This window comes from Podarcis tiliguerta (genome assembly GCF_965153285.1).
Source record: "Podarcis tiliguerta genome assembly, chromosome: 2".
Lineage (NCBI taxonomy): Eukaryota > Metazoa > Chordata > Lepidosauria > Squamata > Lacertidae > Podarcis > Podarcis tiliguerta.
The window spans coordinates 5,923,200-5,942,114 of record NC_139535.1 but is presented as its reverse complement, the minus strand read 5'-3'; the positions used below and the strand labels follow the sequence as shown (position 1 = coordinate 5,942,114).

The 18,915-nt window shown below is 49.7% G+C and overlaps 1 protein-coding gene across 2 annotated transcripts; it reads right to left on the bottom strand.

The window, feature by feature from the left end:
* Nucleotides 1-1,017: 1,017 nt before the first annotated feature.
* On the bottom strand, nt 1,018-12,540 carry LOC310670293 (uncharacterized protein). 2 transcript variants are annotated; one of them, XR_014507555.1, is made up of 5 exons: nt 12,413-12,540; nt 8,833-9,830; nt 7,342-7,468; nt 3,174-5,976; nt 1,018-3,013 (listed from the first exon to the last, which is right to left on the bottom strand). XR_014507555.1 is itself a non-coding variant. In XM_083425422.1 (4 exons), the coding sequence occupies exons 2-4, from the start codon at nt 9,622-9,624 to the stop codon at nt 4,874-4,876; spliced, it is 2,022 nt and encodes a 673-aa protein (XP_083281548.1). In that variant the 5' UTR covers nt 9,625-9,830; nt 12,413-12,540; the 3' UTR covers nt 1,018-4,873. The 2 variants fall into 2 exon arrangements, 1 of the variants encoding a protein (XP_083281548.1); XM_083425422.1 differs by having other exon boundaries at nt 1,018-5,976.
* Between the last annotated feature and the right edge of the window lie 6,375 nt (nt 12,541-18,915).

The window sequence follows — 18,915 nt, the reverse complement described above, 5'->3', positions numbered from 1 at the left end:
TACACCCCACCTATCTGGCCAGGCCTCCCCAGCCACTCTGGGCAGCTTCCAACAGGATATTAAAAACACAATAAAAGATCAAACATTAAAAACTTCCCTAAACAGGGCTGCCTTAAGATGTCTCCTACAGGTCAGATAGTTGTTTATTTCCTTGACATCTCGTGGGAGGGTGTTCTACATGGTGGGCGCCACTACCGAGAAGGCCCTCTGCCTGGTTCCCTGTAACCTCACTTCTCGCAATGAGGAAACCACCAGAAGGTCCTCGGCGCTGGACCTCATTGTCCGGGCTGAACAATGGGCGTGGAGACGCTCCTTCAGGTATACTGGGCCGAGGCCATTGAGGGCTTTAAAGGGCAGCACCAACACTTTGAATTGTGCTTGGAAATGTACTGGGAGCCAGTGTAGGTCTTTCAGGACCAGTCTCGGCGGCCGCTCCCAGTCACCAGTCTAGCTGCCGCATTCTGGATTAGTTGCAGTTTCTGGGTCACCTTCAAAGGTAGCCCCACGTACAGCACATTGCAGTAGTCCAAGCAGGAGATAAGCAGAACATGCACCACTCTGGCAAGACAGTCTGCGGGCAGGTAGGGCCTCAGCCTGCGTACCAGATGGAGCTGATAAACAGCTGCCCTGGACACAGAATTGACCTGCGCCTCCATGGACAGCTGCGAGTCCAAAATGACTCCCAGGCTGGGCACCTGGTCCTTCAGGGGCAAAGTTACCCCACTCTGGACCAGGAAGTCCTCCACACCAGCCCACCCTCTGTCTGCCCAAAACAGTGCTTCTGTCTTGTCAGGAATCAACCTCAATCTGTTAGCCATTTATCCATCCTCCAACCACCTCCAGAGCACCCTCAAGACTGCAATAGGTCTCTGCCCAGAGCGCCGGACCCATGAGAGAACTCGACTGCTTCAGCAGGTGGAAATCAGGCACCAGAGAAGAACTGGAAGGGGCATTCAGCTCCTCAGTCCCAGCATTAAACAAAGAGGAGCCAAAGGAAAACCTCTCAGAGACAGGCCGAGTTATTAGGCACTTCTTACATTTTCCTTTAATCAGTTTCTATCGTATACAATACCATCTTACTGTTATAATGAGGACAGGGTGTCGTCAAGTCTCCGGAGTCAGAAATTGAGAGGACTGCGGCCCCAAAGAACAATTCAATGAAGAATTGTTTCCTCCCCCTTCCCACCCCAAGAAAAAAATAATCTACCCACTACTAGTCAATGCACATGCAGAGAACTCCCAACAGACTCCTCGCTGCTTCAACCGTCTATCTAGATGCGTCATCCGTTCAACCGAGTGCATAGCTTCAAAGACGAGGACTCAGAGAGGCGGCTTCGCTGGCATCCCATAAATGCGGAAGTTTTCGATCGCCAAGCCAAGAGCTTTTACAGCGAGGAGGTGCACACAAACCATTTTGGGTGGCCCTTCAGATGATGGATGGTGGACTCCAGATTATCCAGTTTCGGAACTGCCTGCTGGGAGTTCGAATCCAGAAAATTCCTTTGGTGGGATTTAATCGTTTTTCCCCAAGGGACTCCTGTGTGGGGTCCGCCATTTTGGAGACGGCTTGTTGGGCCTCTTCCGGCCTGTTCACCATCCGCAGCAAGTCAGTCTTGATGCAACGTTCAGAGAGGTTTTGTTATTTCCAGTTTTTGGCATTCGGGCTTCTGTGTTATTACAGAATGGCTCAGGATAGTTTGAGGAGGTATGGAGTGGGGATCACCTCACAAGTCCCCACAGTGGAAGCTCGGTGCAAAGACTTATGCTTGCACAACAGGAGTTCCCCTCCCTCCACACACCCCAAAACTGACGGGATGTGTTTGTGTCAGAGCAGCATGTGGCAGAAGGAGAGGCGGGGAATCATTCCGACTGGCAAAATGGAATTCTTGAACGGTGAGAAGAGTGCAACAACCCTCCCGTAGTACAACGTAGCAATAAGTCATTGGTTCCGTTAGCCTAAGGATTTCTGCTGGTGCAACAAAACTCCTGCCCTCCTCCTCTTCCCAAGCACCCCTTAAATCTGTTCTGGAGTTCCCTCCCCCTGGGCAACCCTCAAAAGCAGATTTAGGAAGCTTGTGGGACAGAAAGTGTGGGATAACCAGCCACATATAATCAACATGCCTAAGTCTAATTAGTGCATGAAGGGGTTAAGACCATAGAGTAAGCTGTCCTGCCAGGCTTAGCTGACCTGGGGAGGATATAGGGAATCAAGACTATTGTTCACCTACCTGAGAAGCTCAGCATGTGAAAAGGCTAGAGCTGGTTCTTGCAGCTCAACCGCATGGCTTTCACAAGCCACTCTCGAGTTCCTATACCAGACAGATGCCAATGACTCTGCCACCAGCTCAACTACATGAATCTGACCTTTGGAGAATTGGTAACTAAACCAATTTTTAACTTACCCAGTGTGTACATTTTCCTATGCTGGGGAAAGAGGGAAACTTTGGAAAGAAACTTCACAGAGGGGATTTTTTGGAATTCCGTTGGAAGGGCATACTTTAAAGATTCTCTCACCAAAGAGTACTTGTCCCTAACTTGGATCTTGGCATCCAGGAAGTTCCATTGTGCAGATGTAAATCCTTGTGCTGCCAGAATGAGGGTGCTGGATTCCACCCCTAGTTCATAGCAGCTGCCCTCAGCCTCTTACCCACCAGGTGCTCCCAGACTACAACTCCCAGCCAACGAGGCCATTGCGGTCCAAAACATCTAGTGGGCAAGAGGCCGGGGTTGCAGGAAGGAGGCAGGATTAGACCTTCTTATTCAGACTGTAGACACAGATGAAGCTGACCTCAGGCTGCTGTCAGGGCAAACTGTACTTTTAGTGCTGGTTTTAAACATGATTTGATGTGTTTTAACTTCTGCTTTTAACCTGCTTGTTTTTATTTGAAGTTAATGATGCCTGTTTTAAATACTGCAAGCCACCTTAAGTTTGGGAGAAAAGCAGGGTAAGAATACATTAGATCACCATCATAATAGAAATAATAATAATAATAATAATATAATACAGTGGTACCTCGGTTTTAGAATGCCTCCGTAGTCAAACGTTTCAGAACTCGAACGCCGAAAACCTGGAAGTAAAAGCCTTGTTTTTTGAGGCTTCCACTTTCAGTTTTCAAATGTTTCAGAACTCGAACGGATTACGTTCAAAAGGTACCACTGTAATAATAATTCACTTTGGCAGGGTCAGCCAACATGGCGGTTCAAGTCCTACCAGCCTGAGCGGCCACAGTTGCGAATGGTGAGCCTTGACGGGCACTGGAGACCGATAGCACCCTAAGAGCCAAGTGTTCCCCATTCTTAATTTTACCCCACTGAAGCTTTCAGTGGTGTATGGGTACCTTCAGGGGCCAGTCTGTGGTGTCCAGCCAGGTGGGAGTGGGGTGAATGTGTGTTCTTCCCCTACTCAGAGGCGAAGGCATAGAAACCTTCACCGAAGCCTCATAGAGGGGTTTGCCATGGGGTCATACTACCCTGGGGTTGGAGGTATGGCAGCCTCCGAGGACAAAACATCTGGAAGACGGCAGGTTGCGGAAGACGGTATGTGTGCGTGCAGCTACAGACTACCGTGGGGTTAATCTGGGATGGCAAAGCTGCAGCATTCTAAACTGCAGGTGTGGAGGAACCGTGGTTTGAACCAGAAATGGGGGGAGTTGTGGGCCGTCAGATTTAATGGGAAATGCATGGTTACCCGACCTATTGGGGGGCAGGGAGGCGAGTCTCCGTGAGCTTTAGGTTCGCAAGCATCCCCTTTTAAGTTCTGGAGATGAGAAGCATCCACTTCAGTTCTGGAACAAAAGCAAAAGATCTCTGCTTGGGGAAACCGTGGTTTGTTTGTTTATATCAGGAATGGGGGGAAGCTGTGGCTCTCTGGCTACATCTCCCATCATCCCTGACTGTGCAGGCTGAGAAGGATGGGCGATGGAGTACAGCAACATCTGGAAGGAACCACTTCGACTACAGCCAGAGGAAACCAGCTAGAACAGTCTACGCTAAAAACTGGGGAGAGGAATCCCAAGAACAACGGCTGCAGAAGCGGATGGAATTTGCAGGACTGGCTAATATGACGGCCGAAATAAGGAACCAGGATGACCATCGGATAAGGGACGAGTGGGAAAGCTTTGGAGAAGATGATACCAAAATAAACTTTCAAGCTGGGGTAACTTTATGAGCAACTATAACGAAAAGGGGGGGAAATTGGGTGGGTGAAGTACCTGATATGGAGCGAAACAAGGTACAGTCGTACCTTGATTTGTGAACGCCTTGCGATTTGAATGTTCTGGTTCCCAAACACCACAAACCCGGAAGTGAATGTTCTGGTTTGCGAACGTTTTCGGAAGCTGAACGTCTGACGCGGCTTCCGATTGAGTACCAGGAAGCTCCTGCAGCAAACCTTGGTTTCCGAACCGTTTCGGGACTCCCGGAACAGATTAAGTTCGACAACCAAGGTACTGCTGTATATCTAGAATGCCTCAGAGCGCTGGGTTGGGAAGCCTGTAAATACTGTATGATGGAAAAAATGCGATGTATAAATTGGATATTGGAAAATGCATAAAAAATAAATAAATGAATGGCAATGCGCATCAAAAAAGAAAAAAGGGGGAAATATGGCCCTGTAAGATGTGACTTGACTACATCTTCTGCCTTCTCTGACCAGCACTGATGGGAGATGGAGTCCAACAAAATCTGGAAGGCACCATCCGGGTTACTCATAGCACATGGAAGGGGAACCATCACCCGGGTCCTCGGCGGTGTTGCCCAGGGCTGATGCGAGCCTGGCAACACCTGAGAGGACCCCACAGCTCCCAACCCCCCTGGAATAAGTGGTCGTCTGCATGGCGTCTCTCCCAAGGCATTTGGCGATGCTCCTGAGCTTTTACGAGGCTCCCTCGGGCGGCGGCGGCGGCTCCGACCGCTGCTTCTGCTCCTCCTCCTCCTGCAGCCGCAGCAGGTTCAAGGCTTCCCGCATGTGGATCTTCTGGTGCTTGACCAGGACGGTGCGGTGGGTGAACCGTTTGCCGCAGGTGGCGCACTGGTGGGGCCTCTCGCCCGTGTGGACCTTCTGGTGGCGGATGTGGACGGCGCGGTCGGAGAAGCACTTGCCGCACGTGGCGCACTTGAAGGGCTTCTCGCCGGTGTGGGTCCTCTGGTGGACCATGAGGATCTGCCATTGGCTAAAGCTCTTCCCGCACTCGGCGCACGTGTAGGGCCTCTCCCCGGTGTGGACGCGGTGGTGCTTGACCAGCTGCGAGGACGTGTTGAAGGACTTGTCGCAGTCGGGGCACTTGAAGGGCTTCTCGCCCGTGTGCGAGCCCTCGTGCTTCTTGAGGCTGGAGCCGCGGCTGAAGCCCTCGCCGCACTGAGCGCACTTGAACGGCTTCTCCCGGACGTGCACCTTCTGGTGGTTGTGGAGCTGCGACTTCTGGGCGAAGCTCTTGCCGCACTCGGAGCAGCCGAACAGCTCCTTCTCGATGTGGACGCGGTAGTGGCGCGTCAGCACCGAACTGACGGTGAAGCTCTTCCCGCACTGGTCGCAGGTGTAGGGCCTCTCGCCCGTGTGCGTCCTCTCGTGCGCCACCAGCGTCGACTTGAAGCTGAAGCACTTCCCGCAGCTCTGGCACATGAACGGCTTCTCGCCCGTATGCGTCCGCTGGTGCGCCGCCAGCACGGTGCTCCGGCTGAAGGTCTTCCCGCACACGCCGCACGTCTTCTTCCCTCGACTGCGCCGCCGCCTCTTGACGACGACCGCTTGGCTCTGGCCTCCTCCGTCCCCGACGCAAGGGGCGCTCTCGGACGCCCTCTGCTCTCGGCGTTTCTCCTTGCTCCTTTGCGGGCCGTCGTCGCCGCGACTCACGGAAGCTTCTCCATCCTCTTGGGACCAAGGGATCCTGTCCCACGAGGACCCGCAGATCTTTGCCGGCTCAGGATCCTGCAGAGGGGAATTGTCTTGCGCTGCCTCGATTACCCACCCGTCGTCACCTGCAGGGACAGACGAGAGAAGCTGAGAAGCTACACAAGGACGTCAAGGAGGCCTACGACGCGCAAACCAGTAACAATTAATAGCTGCAGAAAAGAAAGAACTTCTTATTAAGAAACCCGAAAACGGGAGGGTAGGAGGTCAAGGGAGGGGTAGGGAAAAGGTTTAAATATTTAAAAATATAATGCTTTAAGGAAAAGGACAAAAATGGTAATGAATGTCATTCCTGCGTTATGTATGGATATTGTTTATTAATCTGTTGATTAGTTTTGTTTTTTGTTTTTCTTTTTGATCTTTTTCTTTTTTTCTTTCTTAAGAGAAACTCAATAAAAAGAATTTAAAAAAAAAAAAAAGGAGGCCTGACCAGGCCAATGGTCCATCTCATCATATGAAACGTATGTTTACGCAATGTGCAATGCTTACAAATTTTGGGAGAAAAATACAGTGGTGCCTCGCAAGACAAAATTAATTTGTTCCGCGAGTCTCTTCGTCTAGCGGTTTTTTCGTCTTGCGAAGCAACCCTATTAGCGGCTTAGCGGATTAGCGCTATTAGCGGTTTAGCGGCTATTAAAGGCTTTAGCGGCTTAGCTGCTAAAAGGCTATTAGCGGTTTAGCGGCTTAGAAAAAGGGGGTGGGGAGCGGAGAAAAATGTCAAGACTCACAAGACATTTTCGTCTTGCGAAGCAAGCCCATAGGGAAATTCGTCCTGCGAAGCGCATCGAAAAACGGAAAACCCTTTCGTCTAGCGGGTTTTCCATCTTGCAAGGCATTCGTTTTGCGGGGCACCACTGTACTAGGACGTGTAACTACCATATTGGCCAGAATATAAGCCGTACCTGAATATAAGCCACACCTTTAAAATTAAAGGGGGGGGGGGAGGGAAAAAAGGCAATTCCTGAATATAAACTGCTCCCTTAAAATTCTGCTGGCACTCACACTCATTCCGTTTTGCCGTGTGTCTGTTTCAGCAGCAATATCCCCAAAAAGGCAAATTCTGTAAGGTAGGGAATTTAAGCGGCTTATATCCGGGCCAATATGGTACTACCGTAGGAGACAAATTATCCCAAGCCACATACAGTCAAACCTCGGTTGTCACATGTAATCCGTTCCAGAAGCCTGTTCAGCTTCCGAAACATTCAACAACTGAGGCGTGGCTTCCTGACATTCAGAAGACATCTTCAGGGAAGTTTTTAATGTATGACATCTTAGTGTAATTTTGGTCTTTGTGGAAGCCGCCCAGAGTGGCTGGGGAAACCCAGCCAGATGGGCGGGGTACAAATAAATTATTATTATTATTATTATTATTATTATTATTATTGGTTGCAAGAGCTTCCTGCACTCAAGAGGAAGCCGCACAGAGCCCTTACCCTCCGAATCAGTGTCACCGTTTCCTTCTTGCTTGACCTCGGAGCGAAGTGCTTTCTCCCCGGGGATGGCTGGGGGCGGCTCAGGCGTGTGGAAGTTCAAAGCTACCTCCTGGATTAACGCCGACCTCTGAAACACAGCCGGGGGGGGGGATCAAAATAGGAAAATGTATGCATGTATGAATATCTCTATCTACCAGCTCCATCTATATCCAGGGTCAGCAAACTTTTTCAGCAGGGGGCCGGTCCACTGTCCCTCAGACCTTGTGGGGGGCCGGAGTATATTTTGGAAAAAAAATATGAATGAATTCCTATGCCCACAAATAACCCAGAGATGCATTTGAAATAAAAGCACACATTCTACTCATGTAAAAACACGCTGATTCCCGGACCGTCCGCAGGCTGGATTTAGAAGGCGATTGGGCCGGATCCGGCCCCCGGGCCTTAGTTTGCCTACCCACGATCTATATATGAGGGGCTTACGTTTAGTTCACAAAATTTATACGTTGCCTGACAGTAAAAACAAGCCTCAAAGCAGTTTATGGGAAAGATAAAAAGAATAAAACTGTCCATAAGAAGAATTAGCCACACCCCAGCCTTGGTTTTGCTAACCATTTCTGATGAAGGTAACGTTAATTTGGGATGGACAGAGCTAATCACCTTCCTTTTTTTAGCTGCTAGACAACTTACTGCTCAAAACTGGAAGCCCCTGCATCTAGAATGACCATAGTAGAAACAAAAAAGAATGGACATTAGCACTCTCTGAAAAGTTAACTACGGAAGTCAAGGGATGAGCCGGAAAAGGAGAAGACGATAGTTTCAGAGTGACATGGGACCCATATTAAACATGCAATGGTCTGTCACTCCCAGTGGCACCTTCCGGACTTGCACTTGACACTTTGGAACAATTTTATCCCACAAGGAACTTGTATTTGGTGTGCGGGGTATACGAAGGGGGCAATGTTGGTTGGGGGGGGGTGTTGTTATTTCATGTTATTTTAAAAAGTCAATGAAATACACTGAAAAAGAGGAATAAGGAATAATAGCAATAATTTAAGGCTTTCAGAAAGTCAAAATAACAGATCAAAACTCTCATCAACTATTCTATAAATCTGGGCAGGTTTGGATAACAAAAATGTGTTGAGCAGGTGTTGAAAAGAGTGCAGGGAAGGGAACCTGCCTGATATCAAGACAGATCAGCCAGAGAATGTACAAAACGCAGTTCTCAAGCCATGTTGGAGATTGTGCACAATGACCGGAGAATGTACAAAATCAAGCTGACATATGCACGTTCTCCAAGGCTTGTTGGAGATTATGTACGCTGGCCAAGAGACTTGCCCAACATCCTCTTTGGGTTTTGTGCACATTCTCCCAGAAGTCTGGTGAATGTGCACAACAACCGGTTGTTATGCAGATTGGCCACTTGACTTCCGTTCCACACAAAAAACGAAATGGAAGCGGCCCCCTGGGACCGCTTCAAGAAAGCGCTCTCACCTCCCGCTCCAGACGCCTGTTTTCTTGCCGCCTGGGCACAAAGTCCTCTGCCAGGGCCACCGCCTGGTCACATGTCTGGGGGCAACTGGCCTTGACCCAGCTCTGCAGTTCTGAGGGAAGGATGGCTAGGAACTGCTCCAGAATCACCAGCTCCAGGATCTGCTCCTTGGAGTGCCTCTCCGGCTTCAGCCACCGGTGGCAGAGGTACCAGAGGCGACTACAGGCCTCGCGGGGACCTTCGGCCTCCTGGTAGCGGAACTCCCGGAACAGAGTCCTCTGCACGTCCATAGCGACCAAATCTTCTCTGAGGAGATCCTCCCTCGCGTTCCTCTCATCCTCCATCTTGGGGGTCCTGCAATCCCCCTGGCTTTCCCTCCTGAGATCCGGCAGGCCTCTGAACTTCCGGTAGGCCTCGGCCGCTCCTTCCAAGGAGGCCAAGCAAGACTTGGAGTTCTCCCACGGCTCAGATTCCAGTCGCTCGGGGTCCGCCCATCCCGCATTGCGGGACTTGGAGGCAGCCCGAGGGTCCAGGTATTTCAACCGCCTCTCTCCCGGCTCGTTCGTCATCTTCTCTGGGACTTCCTTCTTCGTGGGGCCTCGGTCATTCCCGGCCTCGAGTTCAGGAGGCGCTCGAGTGGCTCCCTCCGACGCCTCGCCAGGCTCGGGGCCAGTTCGGCGCAGCTTTTCCTCCGGCTGGTTCCCGCTTCCGGGAACTGACTGCTCCATAGGGACCCGGTCCCGGAAGTCTGTGTTCTGAGTTTGCCCTTTCTCCGGGACCATTTTGTGTCTCATGATGAATTCTGGAACAGCGGCCGCCCGGGTCACACTCTCGCGGTCTTGGATTTGATCAGGGATGCCAGAACGCAAATACACGAAAGTATGCAGGACAGACGGACGCAGCTTGAATTATCCACCCATTCTCTGGCTCCTCCAACAAGAGGCTTAGGGCATGTTTAGGCAACACGGCTGTTCCACCACTGGAGTTGAGGGGGCTTTTCCTGGGAGGTGAGGAAAAGGGGGGGAAAGATGCAGAGAGATGAGAAAGCGAAGAACTGGAAAGATACATGCCTACAGCAGCCAAGTTATACTTATGGCGGCGAGACTTTTACATGCACAAAGACTGAAAGACTCGCCAGTACCAACAAGGGAGGAACGGTTACTAAAATTATTCGAGGTGGCGAAATTGACACGTTTGATCAGAGAAAGGTTGTGATTAACATTTACTAAAGATTGGAAACCTCTTGTAAGACTTTTTGGGTGAAAAAGATAATGAAATAATGACATTTGGGTTCGAAGTATGAAGGTGTAATAATAATAATTTATTATTTATACCCCTCCCATCTGGCTGGGTTTCCCCAGCCACTCTGGGCAGCTTCCAACAGAATATTAAAATACAATAATCTATTAAACATTAAAAGCTTCCCTAAACAGGGCTGAGTTCAGATGTCTTCTAAAAGTCTGGTAGTTGTTTATCTCTTTGACATCTGGTGGGAGGGTGTTCCACAGGGCGGGTGCCACTACCGAGAAGGCCCTCTGCCTGGTTCCCTGTAACTTGGCTTCTCGCAGCAAGGGAACCGTCAGAAGGCGCTTGGCACTGGACCTCAGTGTCTGCGCAGAACGATGGGGGTGAAGACGCTCCTTCAGGTATACTGATTTATAGAAAGTACAGTGGTACCTCGGGTTAAGTACTTAATTCATTCTGGAGGTCTGTTCTTAACCTGAAACTCTTCTTAACCTGAAGCAGCACTTTAGCTAATTGGGCCACCTCCTGCTGCTGCGCCGCAGCTGCACAATTTCTGTTCTCATCCTGAAGCAAAGTTCTTAACCCGAGGTAATATTTCTGGGTTAGTGGAGTCTGTAACCTGAAGCATACGTAACCCGAGGTACCACTGTAGCTGTGCTGGATGTTATTTTGGAGTGGACAAATCGAATAATGTTTCTATATAGCTGACAGACAAAGAATTGGAAGTTCTTAAGTTTCTTAACTCCCCCTCTTTCTTTTAATAGCCCCCCCTCTTTTATCTATCCCCCCCTCTCTTTCTCCCCCATTTCCTTTTATTCTTCTCTCAATCTATGTTTTCATTTTACCTAGCGTAACATTTTACTTGACAAAAAAGGATACCTGAGAATAGTGGGGCTCGAACCCCCAACCCTGAGACTAAGAGTCTTGTGCTTTTGCCAACTGAGCTACATTTCACCCAAAGATCAGGTTGCTGGGCTGGGCTGGGGGGCGGCGATGGGCACCCACAGTAAGTTTTCCAGGGGGGCGGGGAGGTGCAAAGGAAAACAATGAAAGGCTAGCTTCTCTCACCCACACAAAATACCCAGGAAGAATAAGCACTTATACAGTTGGGCGAGGCTTTCCAGCATCGCAGTGGGTTGGACTAGATGACCCTGGGGGGTCCCTTGCAACTCTACAACTCTCTGCTTCCTTGGAGGTTTTCAAGCAGAGGTTGGCTGGCCACCTGCCATGGATGAATCATAGAATCATAGAGTTGGAAGAGACCACAAGGGCCATCGAGTCCAACCCCCTGCCAAGCAGGAAACACCATCAGAGCACTCCTGACATATGGTTGTCAAGCCTCTGCTTAAAGACCTCCAAAGGAGACTCCACCACACTCCTTGGCAGCAAATTCCACTGTCGAACAGCTCTTACTGTCGGGAAGTTCTTCCTAATGTTTAGGTGGAATCTTCTTTCTTGTAGTTTGGATCCATTGCTCCGTGTCCGCTTCTCTGGAGCAGCAGAAAACAACCTTTCTCCCTCCTCTATGTGACATCCTTTTATATATTTGAACATGGCTATCATATCACCCCTTAACCTCCTCTTCTCCAGGCTAAACATGCCCAGCTCCCTTAGCCGTTCCTCATAAGGCATCGTTTCCAGGCCTTTGACCATTTTGGTTGCCCTCCTCTGGACACGTTCCAGTTTGTCAGTGTCCTTCTTGAACTGTGGTGCCCAGAACTGGACACAGTACTCCAGGTGAGGTCTGACCAGAGCAGAATACAGTGACACTATTACTTCCCTTGATCTAGATGCTATACTCCTATTGATGCAGCCCAGAATTGCATTGGCTTTTTTAGCTGCCGCGTCACACTGTTGGCTCATGTCAAGTTTGTGGTCAACCAAGACTCCTAGATCCTTTCCACATGTACTGCTCTCAAGCCAGGTGTCACCCATCTTGTATTTGTGCCTCTCATTTTTTTAGCCCAAGTGCAATACTTTACATTATTTATACCCCACCCATCTGGCTGGGTTTCCCCAGCCACTCTGGGCAGTTTCCAACAGAATATTAAAATAGAATAATCTATTAAACATTAAAAGCTTCCCTAAACAGGGCTGACTTCAGATGTCTTGATGCTGAGATTCCTGCCTTGCAAGGGGGTTGGGCTGGATGATCCCCGAGGGTCCCTTGCAACTCTCCAAAGCTAGGTGCTCAGCCGCAGCCGCTCCCCACCGAGCCTTCGCCCTTCTCCTGTCCCCGCCAGCCCAGCCACTCATGCGCACTGGGGGCTGCACCCAGCCTGCTCTTTCCCCCCTTTTCTTTTTCTGCAAGGTGCAATATGGAAGGAGCTGCTTTACCTGCTCCCGCGAGCGCAGGGGCGCCTGGTTGCAAAAGGGCGCGCGGGAGGCCGAGCTGCCCGGACGCGTCGCCTCCTCCTGCTGCTGCGGCTGCTGCAGCTGCTCCGCCACAAAAGGCGAGGAAGAGGAAATGATGGCCTCCCCCAAGGCTCCCGATGGCTTTCCCCGTCCACTCTGGGAAAGGCAGCCTCGGTCTGCTTAACCCTTCCGTGCAAAGAGAAGAAAGCTCGGCAGCTGCTTGCTTGCTTGCTCTGCAAGGCTGCAGCCTTCGCCCCCTTTGCCTGGAAGAAAAGAGCTGCTCTCAGATCAAGGCAGCTGCAACCCCTTTGGGAGAGGGGCTGGGATTGGGCTGTCAGGCTGCAATCCGCAGGGTCAGGAGAGTGCAGCGAGGCTGCAGTCCGCAGGGTGAGGGTCGTACTCTAAAACTGCAAGAGAGCCAGTGTGGTGTAGTGGTTAAGAGCGGTAGACTCATAATCTGGGGAACTCGTAATCTGGGAATCTGAAAACAGCTAAATTTGGTAGGAGGGGGGGAAAGGTAGAAAACAGCTATTCTGGCCAGTGGTGGATTTATGGCCTGTGGGACCCTGCGTGTGACATGTCTTTCGGGGGGGGGGGGAGCTTATTTGTTCACCCAAATAAGTGTGACTCTGTCAAAATTAGGGGTGTGCTGGTTGTTGGCACCCGTCTGTCTTGAGAGACAATGGAGTGCGCCTCCAGAGGTGAAGTCAAACTGCTGTGTTAGGAGCACCAAAGCGACCTCCCTGGGTGCAAGCCTGGGCAGGGTGTCTGGAGGTCCTGGGCTGCCCCGATGACAAGACCTCTTGGCCTCGCTGATGGGGTCCAAAGGAAATCAGAGGAAGACAGTTGGCACCAGCTTGGCTGCTTAGGGACTCCACTCTGGGTTTCTGTGGGGTTTACTCCTGTCCTGAGCCTTAAGGTCCATGAATAATCATAGTTTAGAGGTCCTGGACCCTAAGGAAGCTAGATTATCCTCCACCAGGGCCAGGGCCTTCTCAGTGATGGCCCCAACCTGGTGGAATGCTCTGTCCCATGAGACCAGGGCCCTGCAGAATTTAACTTCCTTCTGCAGGGCCTGTAAAACAGAGCTATTCCGCCTGGCTTTCAATTTGAACTTAGCCGGATCTTTTATTCCCCTTCCTTCCCCCCTCCCCTTTTTGTGAAGATTACCCGCTCTGGGATCCCACAGCTGGTTCTCCCGTGGTCTCCTCACTGGCCCAAATAGGACTAATTTAGCCAGCTAGCCCTGGTGATCATCTAATGTTTATTGGATGGATTTCCCCCCTAATTTGATTTTTGACTCTTGATTTTATTGTTATTTATGCTTTATACCGTAGCATCAATTAAGCGTTTTAAATTTGTTGTTAGCTGCCCTGAGCCCAGTTTCCTGAACCGGGAAGAACGGGGTATAAATAAAAAATTATTATTATTTTCTTCTCCTGAAGTTATTCTGCAAGGCAGAGAAGGTTTAGGATCAGAGTTTTCCTTCTCCTAGATGGGCTACCTGCCCAGGTAGACAAGCCCCATCTGCCCCTCACTTCCCTCTGTCTACAGCTATTGCAGAAACCGCCTTCTTGACCATTGGACCAACTGTTGGTCTCATCCACTCAAATCACTGGAGCCTGTCTTTGCATGCAGGGGGAGCCCCTAACTCACTGAGGGTTTGAGACCCATTGGCTGCCCTCACCTGGTTTAGCCAGCTAGTTGATGCCGTTCCCAGGATTGTGGCTGCTGTCACATAAGTAAAGGTAAAGGGACCCCTGAGCATTAGGTCCAGTCGTGGCCGACTCTGGGGTTGCGGCACTCATCTCGCTTTACTGGCCAAGGGAGCCGGCGTACAGCTTCCGGGTCATGTGGCCAGCATGACTAAGCCGCTTCTGGCAAACCAGCGCAGCGCACAGAAACGCCGTTTACCTTCCCGTCGGACTGGTACCTATTTATCTACTTGCACTTTGACGTGCTTTCGAACTGCTAGGTTGGCAGGAGCAGGGACCGAGCAACGGGAGTTCACCCCGTCGCGGGGATTCGAACCGCCGACCTTCTGATTGGCAAGTCCTAGGCTCTGTGGTTTAACCCACAGAGCCACCCGCGGCCCTGCGTGCCAGAGGTAGGTGGGGCCAAATCAAACAGAGGACTGAGCAACAGAAGTGACTCTTACCTCGTTCAAAATATGACATTTCAAGCCATGCAGAAGCTAGAAGTTTGTCCAGCCACCCGGCTTCCAGACGAAGGCATTATTCCAGTTCAATGACATGTTCCAGGCAGACAAAAAACAGGACGGGTGAAGGGGTGAGGTCTAGGAAGGGGGTAGGCCAAAGGAGAGTCCCAAGAATCAGATAGAAAGCCCCGGGGGCCGCATTAGGCATTAGACGTCCCACTCTTGTGTTAATACCAGACACTAATTCAATGCCCTCTTTTGTACCCCGTTGAACCATTCTAAAAGACACGAGCTTTTGCTGTTTTATTCCATTTCAATATATTCAACACCTGGCTTTCTGATAGAAAATGCTCAAAACGTTGCTGACAAAACTTCGTCAAGCGGAAGCATAGAACTTAAGTCCAACCGTTCAAACTGTTACATTAAAACATCGTCCATATTACATCTCCAGTTGTGTCAGCATTGTGACACTTCATCCCAGAACGTGGCTTCAATTGAGAACCATTCTGAAAAAGATGCTACCAGGTAAACCGTAGCGACTGGTAGGTCAGAAGGCAAGGGAGCCGAACAGTAAGTGGCGCCAGAGCCAATTGCCATCAGTGGAAGGAGGCTCAGAGCCAGCGGAGTCGTGATACGATGACAATGAGTGGTCAGAGGGAGAAGAGGAAGAAGACTGGGAAGAGGAGGCGTCAGAGGCTACAGGGCTTAGTGAGCAGGGAGAGCCACTGACAGAGAGAAGTCCAGAATCAGAGGCGGATGCTGAAGTAGGAGTTTGGTGGGGAGGAAGGCCAAGAGGCAGAGATGAGAGACTGGTGAAGAGCTATACCAATATACAGTGGTGCCCCGCAAGACGAAATTAATTCGTTCTGTGAGTTTTTTCGTTCTACGAGTTTTTTCGTCTTGCAAAGCACCAATGTGTATTGACGGTTTCCCATAGGAATGCATTGGCAGTTTAAAAAAAAAAAAGGCGCAAGACGTTTTCGTCTTGCGAAGCAAGCCCATAGGGAAATTCATCTTGCGAAGCAACTCAGAAAATGGAAAACCCTTTCGTCTAGCGAGTTTTTCGTCTTGCGAGGCATTCGTCTTGCGGGGTACCACTGTAGATAGAAGGCTCCTGCTCCTAATTCAGGCACTGCATGCAAACACGGCTCTTAGAGTCAGGTGCAGCCGCCTAGGACACCTAATGGACCCCATTAAAACCTTCAAAGGAGTCAGGCAAGGGTGCCTATTGGCCCCTCTACTATTTAATTTCTATCTAAATAACTTAGTATCTGCACTCAATGACTCAGAACTCCACTCGCCGAAGCTTGCAAATCGGCATATTTTGGTCCTGCTATATGCCGATGATGCAGTAATTCTATCTAGAACCCCCATTGGACTCAAAAGAGCACTAAGAAAGCTTGTAGCATACTGCGAATCTGAACGTCTCAAAATCAACTATCAAAAGACCAGGATACTCGCTTTTGGGGAAAAACCAAAGCTTAGAAGCTGGGAACTCCAAGGCCATAAATTAGAACAAGTCACAAACTACAAGTATCTAGGAAAGGTGGTACAGGCCTCAGGAACCAACAAACTACACATAAACTCCATCGGGAGTTCAGCGGGGGAAAACGCAAATTGTATCCTTAAATTCTTCAGAGCACAAGGGGGCTTCTTTGTCCCCGCAGCTCTAAAATTATACAAGGCCAAAACTTTGGCACAACTCCTCTATGGTTCCTTTTTGGGCCCGCCTTCCTCTGCTTTCTCCCCCCTTGAGAGAGTTCAATCCAGACTTCTTAGAGCTCTCCTCCAAGTCCCCAGATGTGTCTCAAACGCATGGGTTAGATTGGAAACGGGGATGATGAGAGTGGAGGCTAGCATCTGCCTAACATCAATTTACAAATGGCTGACATTGAACCTGCTCCCCCGAGGGATAGCCTCAATGATCCTGTGACCAATTCCAGTCGGGCTGGCAGACTGCAGTCCTGAACACCCTCCGGAAACTGGGTTTTGCCCCTCAAGCCCTTCTAAGTCTGGGTTTGGACCAGGCAAAAGCTACGGTCAGGCAAAGAATATTAGACGCCGAGAGACAGCAGGACTGTGCAAGGTGCCCCGACTATAGAATTGGAGAAATCAAGAGATATATAGCTGCACTGGCAGCATATCTCTTCTTTCTTGTATCTAGGGATGCAAGAAGGGCCTTTACACTCGCCAGAAGCTCGGCTCTTCCCTCGCCGGTCCTGGGTGGAGCTTTTAAAAAAGTGCCCTATGCTCAGAGACTTTGCACCTGTCCATTAGGAGAGATAGGAAGCCCAGAGCACTTGTTCTTTAGATGTCCCTTTTATAAAGAGGCACGTAGTAAGATCATGGATCCCCTACTGGTGAGGCTCGCCGACCTCCCGCAAAAGCAAAAAATTGACCTTTTGCTGTTGGGCAAAGATCAGAAGATGACCTGGATGGTCGCCAGATTCTGTCTACAGATCTGTAGGCACAGACCATCGCCCAACTCAAAATAGTCCGGCATGAAAAGCCCCAGACACGGTTCCATGGGTGATTCTGAGTCAACTCCCTGGGACAGTTTATTGTTGTACATTGTTTCTAAATTTAGTGTTGTATATTGTTTTAATTCTTTTAACCATATTTGCACAGCGGTTTTTAACGTTGTAAGTGTCCTCTATTTTAGAGGCTTCTACTCTGCAGCCTCTTATAGTTGTTTTATCTGCGAGTCTTTCTTGGTTTTTAGCTCTTATCTGTTTTAATTATTAGTTTTTTATCCATCCATTATCTGTGTTTAATCTTGTATTTACTTCAGATGTTTTATGACTGTTTCCTTGTCCTCATTTGCCCTAACAATTATCGGTCAAAAAATCCTAACTGCTATTTTATCTATATGCTTTTTTTAATCCTGGTCTGTGACCATAATAAAGTTCATTCATTCGTTCAAGAGTTATGGGTGCCTCCCCTCCGGCTGCAACACGCTCCCCTCCCTCCTGGTCTCCCAGGCCCAGGAGAGGCATGAAGAGGGTGGAGAAGTTAGTGTCGCACAGGTACCGTCTCAGATTGCTTTGGGGAAAACCCTGGAGGGGGGGGACTTAGGCAGCTGTGGGAAGGCAAGGATAGAATCATAGAATCATAGAGTTGGAAGAGACCACAAGGGCCATCGAGTCCAACCCCCTGCCAAGCAGGAAACACCATCAGAGCACTCCTGACATATGGTTGTCAAGCCTCTGCTTAAAGACCTCCAAAGAAGGAGACTCCACCACACTCCTTGGCAGCAAATTCCACTGTCGAACAGCGCTTACTGTCAGGAAGTTCTTCCTAATGTTTAGGTGGAATCTTCTTTCTTGTAGTTTGGATCCATTGCTCCGTGTCCGCTTCTCTGGAGCAGCAGAAAACAACCTTTCTCCCTCCTCTATGTGACATCCTTTTATATATTTGAACATGGCTATCATATCTCCCCTTAACCTCCTCTTCTCCAGGCTAAACATGCCCAGCTCCCTTAGCCGTTCCTCATAAGGCATCGTTTCCAGGCCTTTGACCATTTTGGTTGCCCTCCTCTGGACACATTCCAGTTTGTCAGTGTCCTTCTTGAACTGTGGTGCCCAGAACTGGACACAGTACTCCAGGTGAGGTCTGACCAGAGCAGAATACAGTGGCACTATTACTTCCCTTGATCTAGATGCTATACCCCTATTGATGCAGCCCAGAATTGCATTGGCTTTTTTAGCTGCCGCGTCACACTGTTGGCTCATGTCAAGTTTGTGGTCAACCAAGACTCCTAGATCCTTTTCACATGTACTGCTCTCAAGCCAGGTGTCACCCATCTTGTATTTGTGTCCCTCATTTTTTTTGCCCAAGTGCAATACTTTACATTTCTCCCTGTTAAAATTCATCTTGTTTGTTTTGGATATTCAGTCTCAGCAATTTCTTCATCGGGGGGGGGGGGATCTACTGGAGATGAGTAGCTGTACTCTGGCCTGACACTCCCGTGCAGATCCTGGTTTTGTTCATAAAGCATTAACTCTGACTTGCACAGTGTGATTTACTGCTGGGTCACTCATGATAGGCTAGTACAGTGGTACCTCGGGTTACATACACTTCAGGTTACATACGCTTCAGGTTACAGACTCCGCTAACCCAGAAATATTAACCTCGGGTTAAGAACTTTGCTTCAGGGTGAGAACAGAAATCACGCGGCGGCAGCAGGAGGCCCCATTAGCTAAAGTGGTGCTTCAGGTTAAGAACAGTTTCAGGTTAAGAACGGACCTCCAGAATGAATTAAGTACTTAACCTGAGGTACCACTGTAGTCATCCTTACAGGCCAGCCTCCCCTTCACCAACAGAGCAA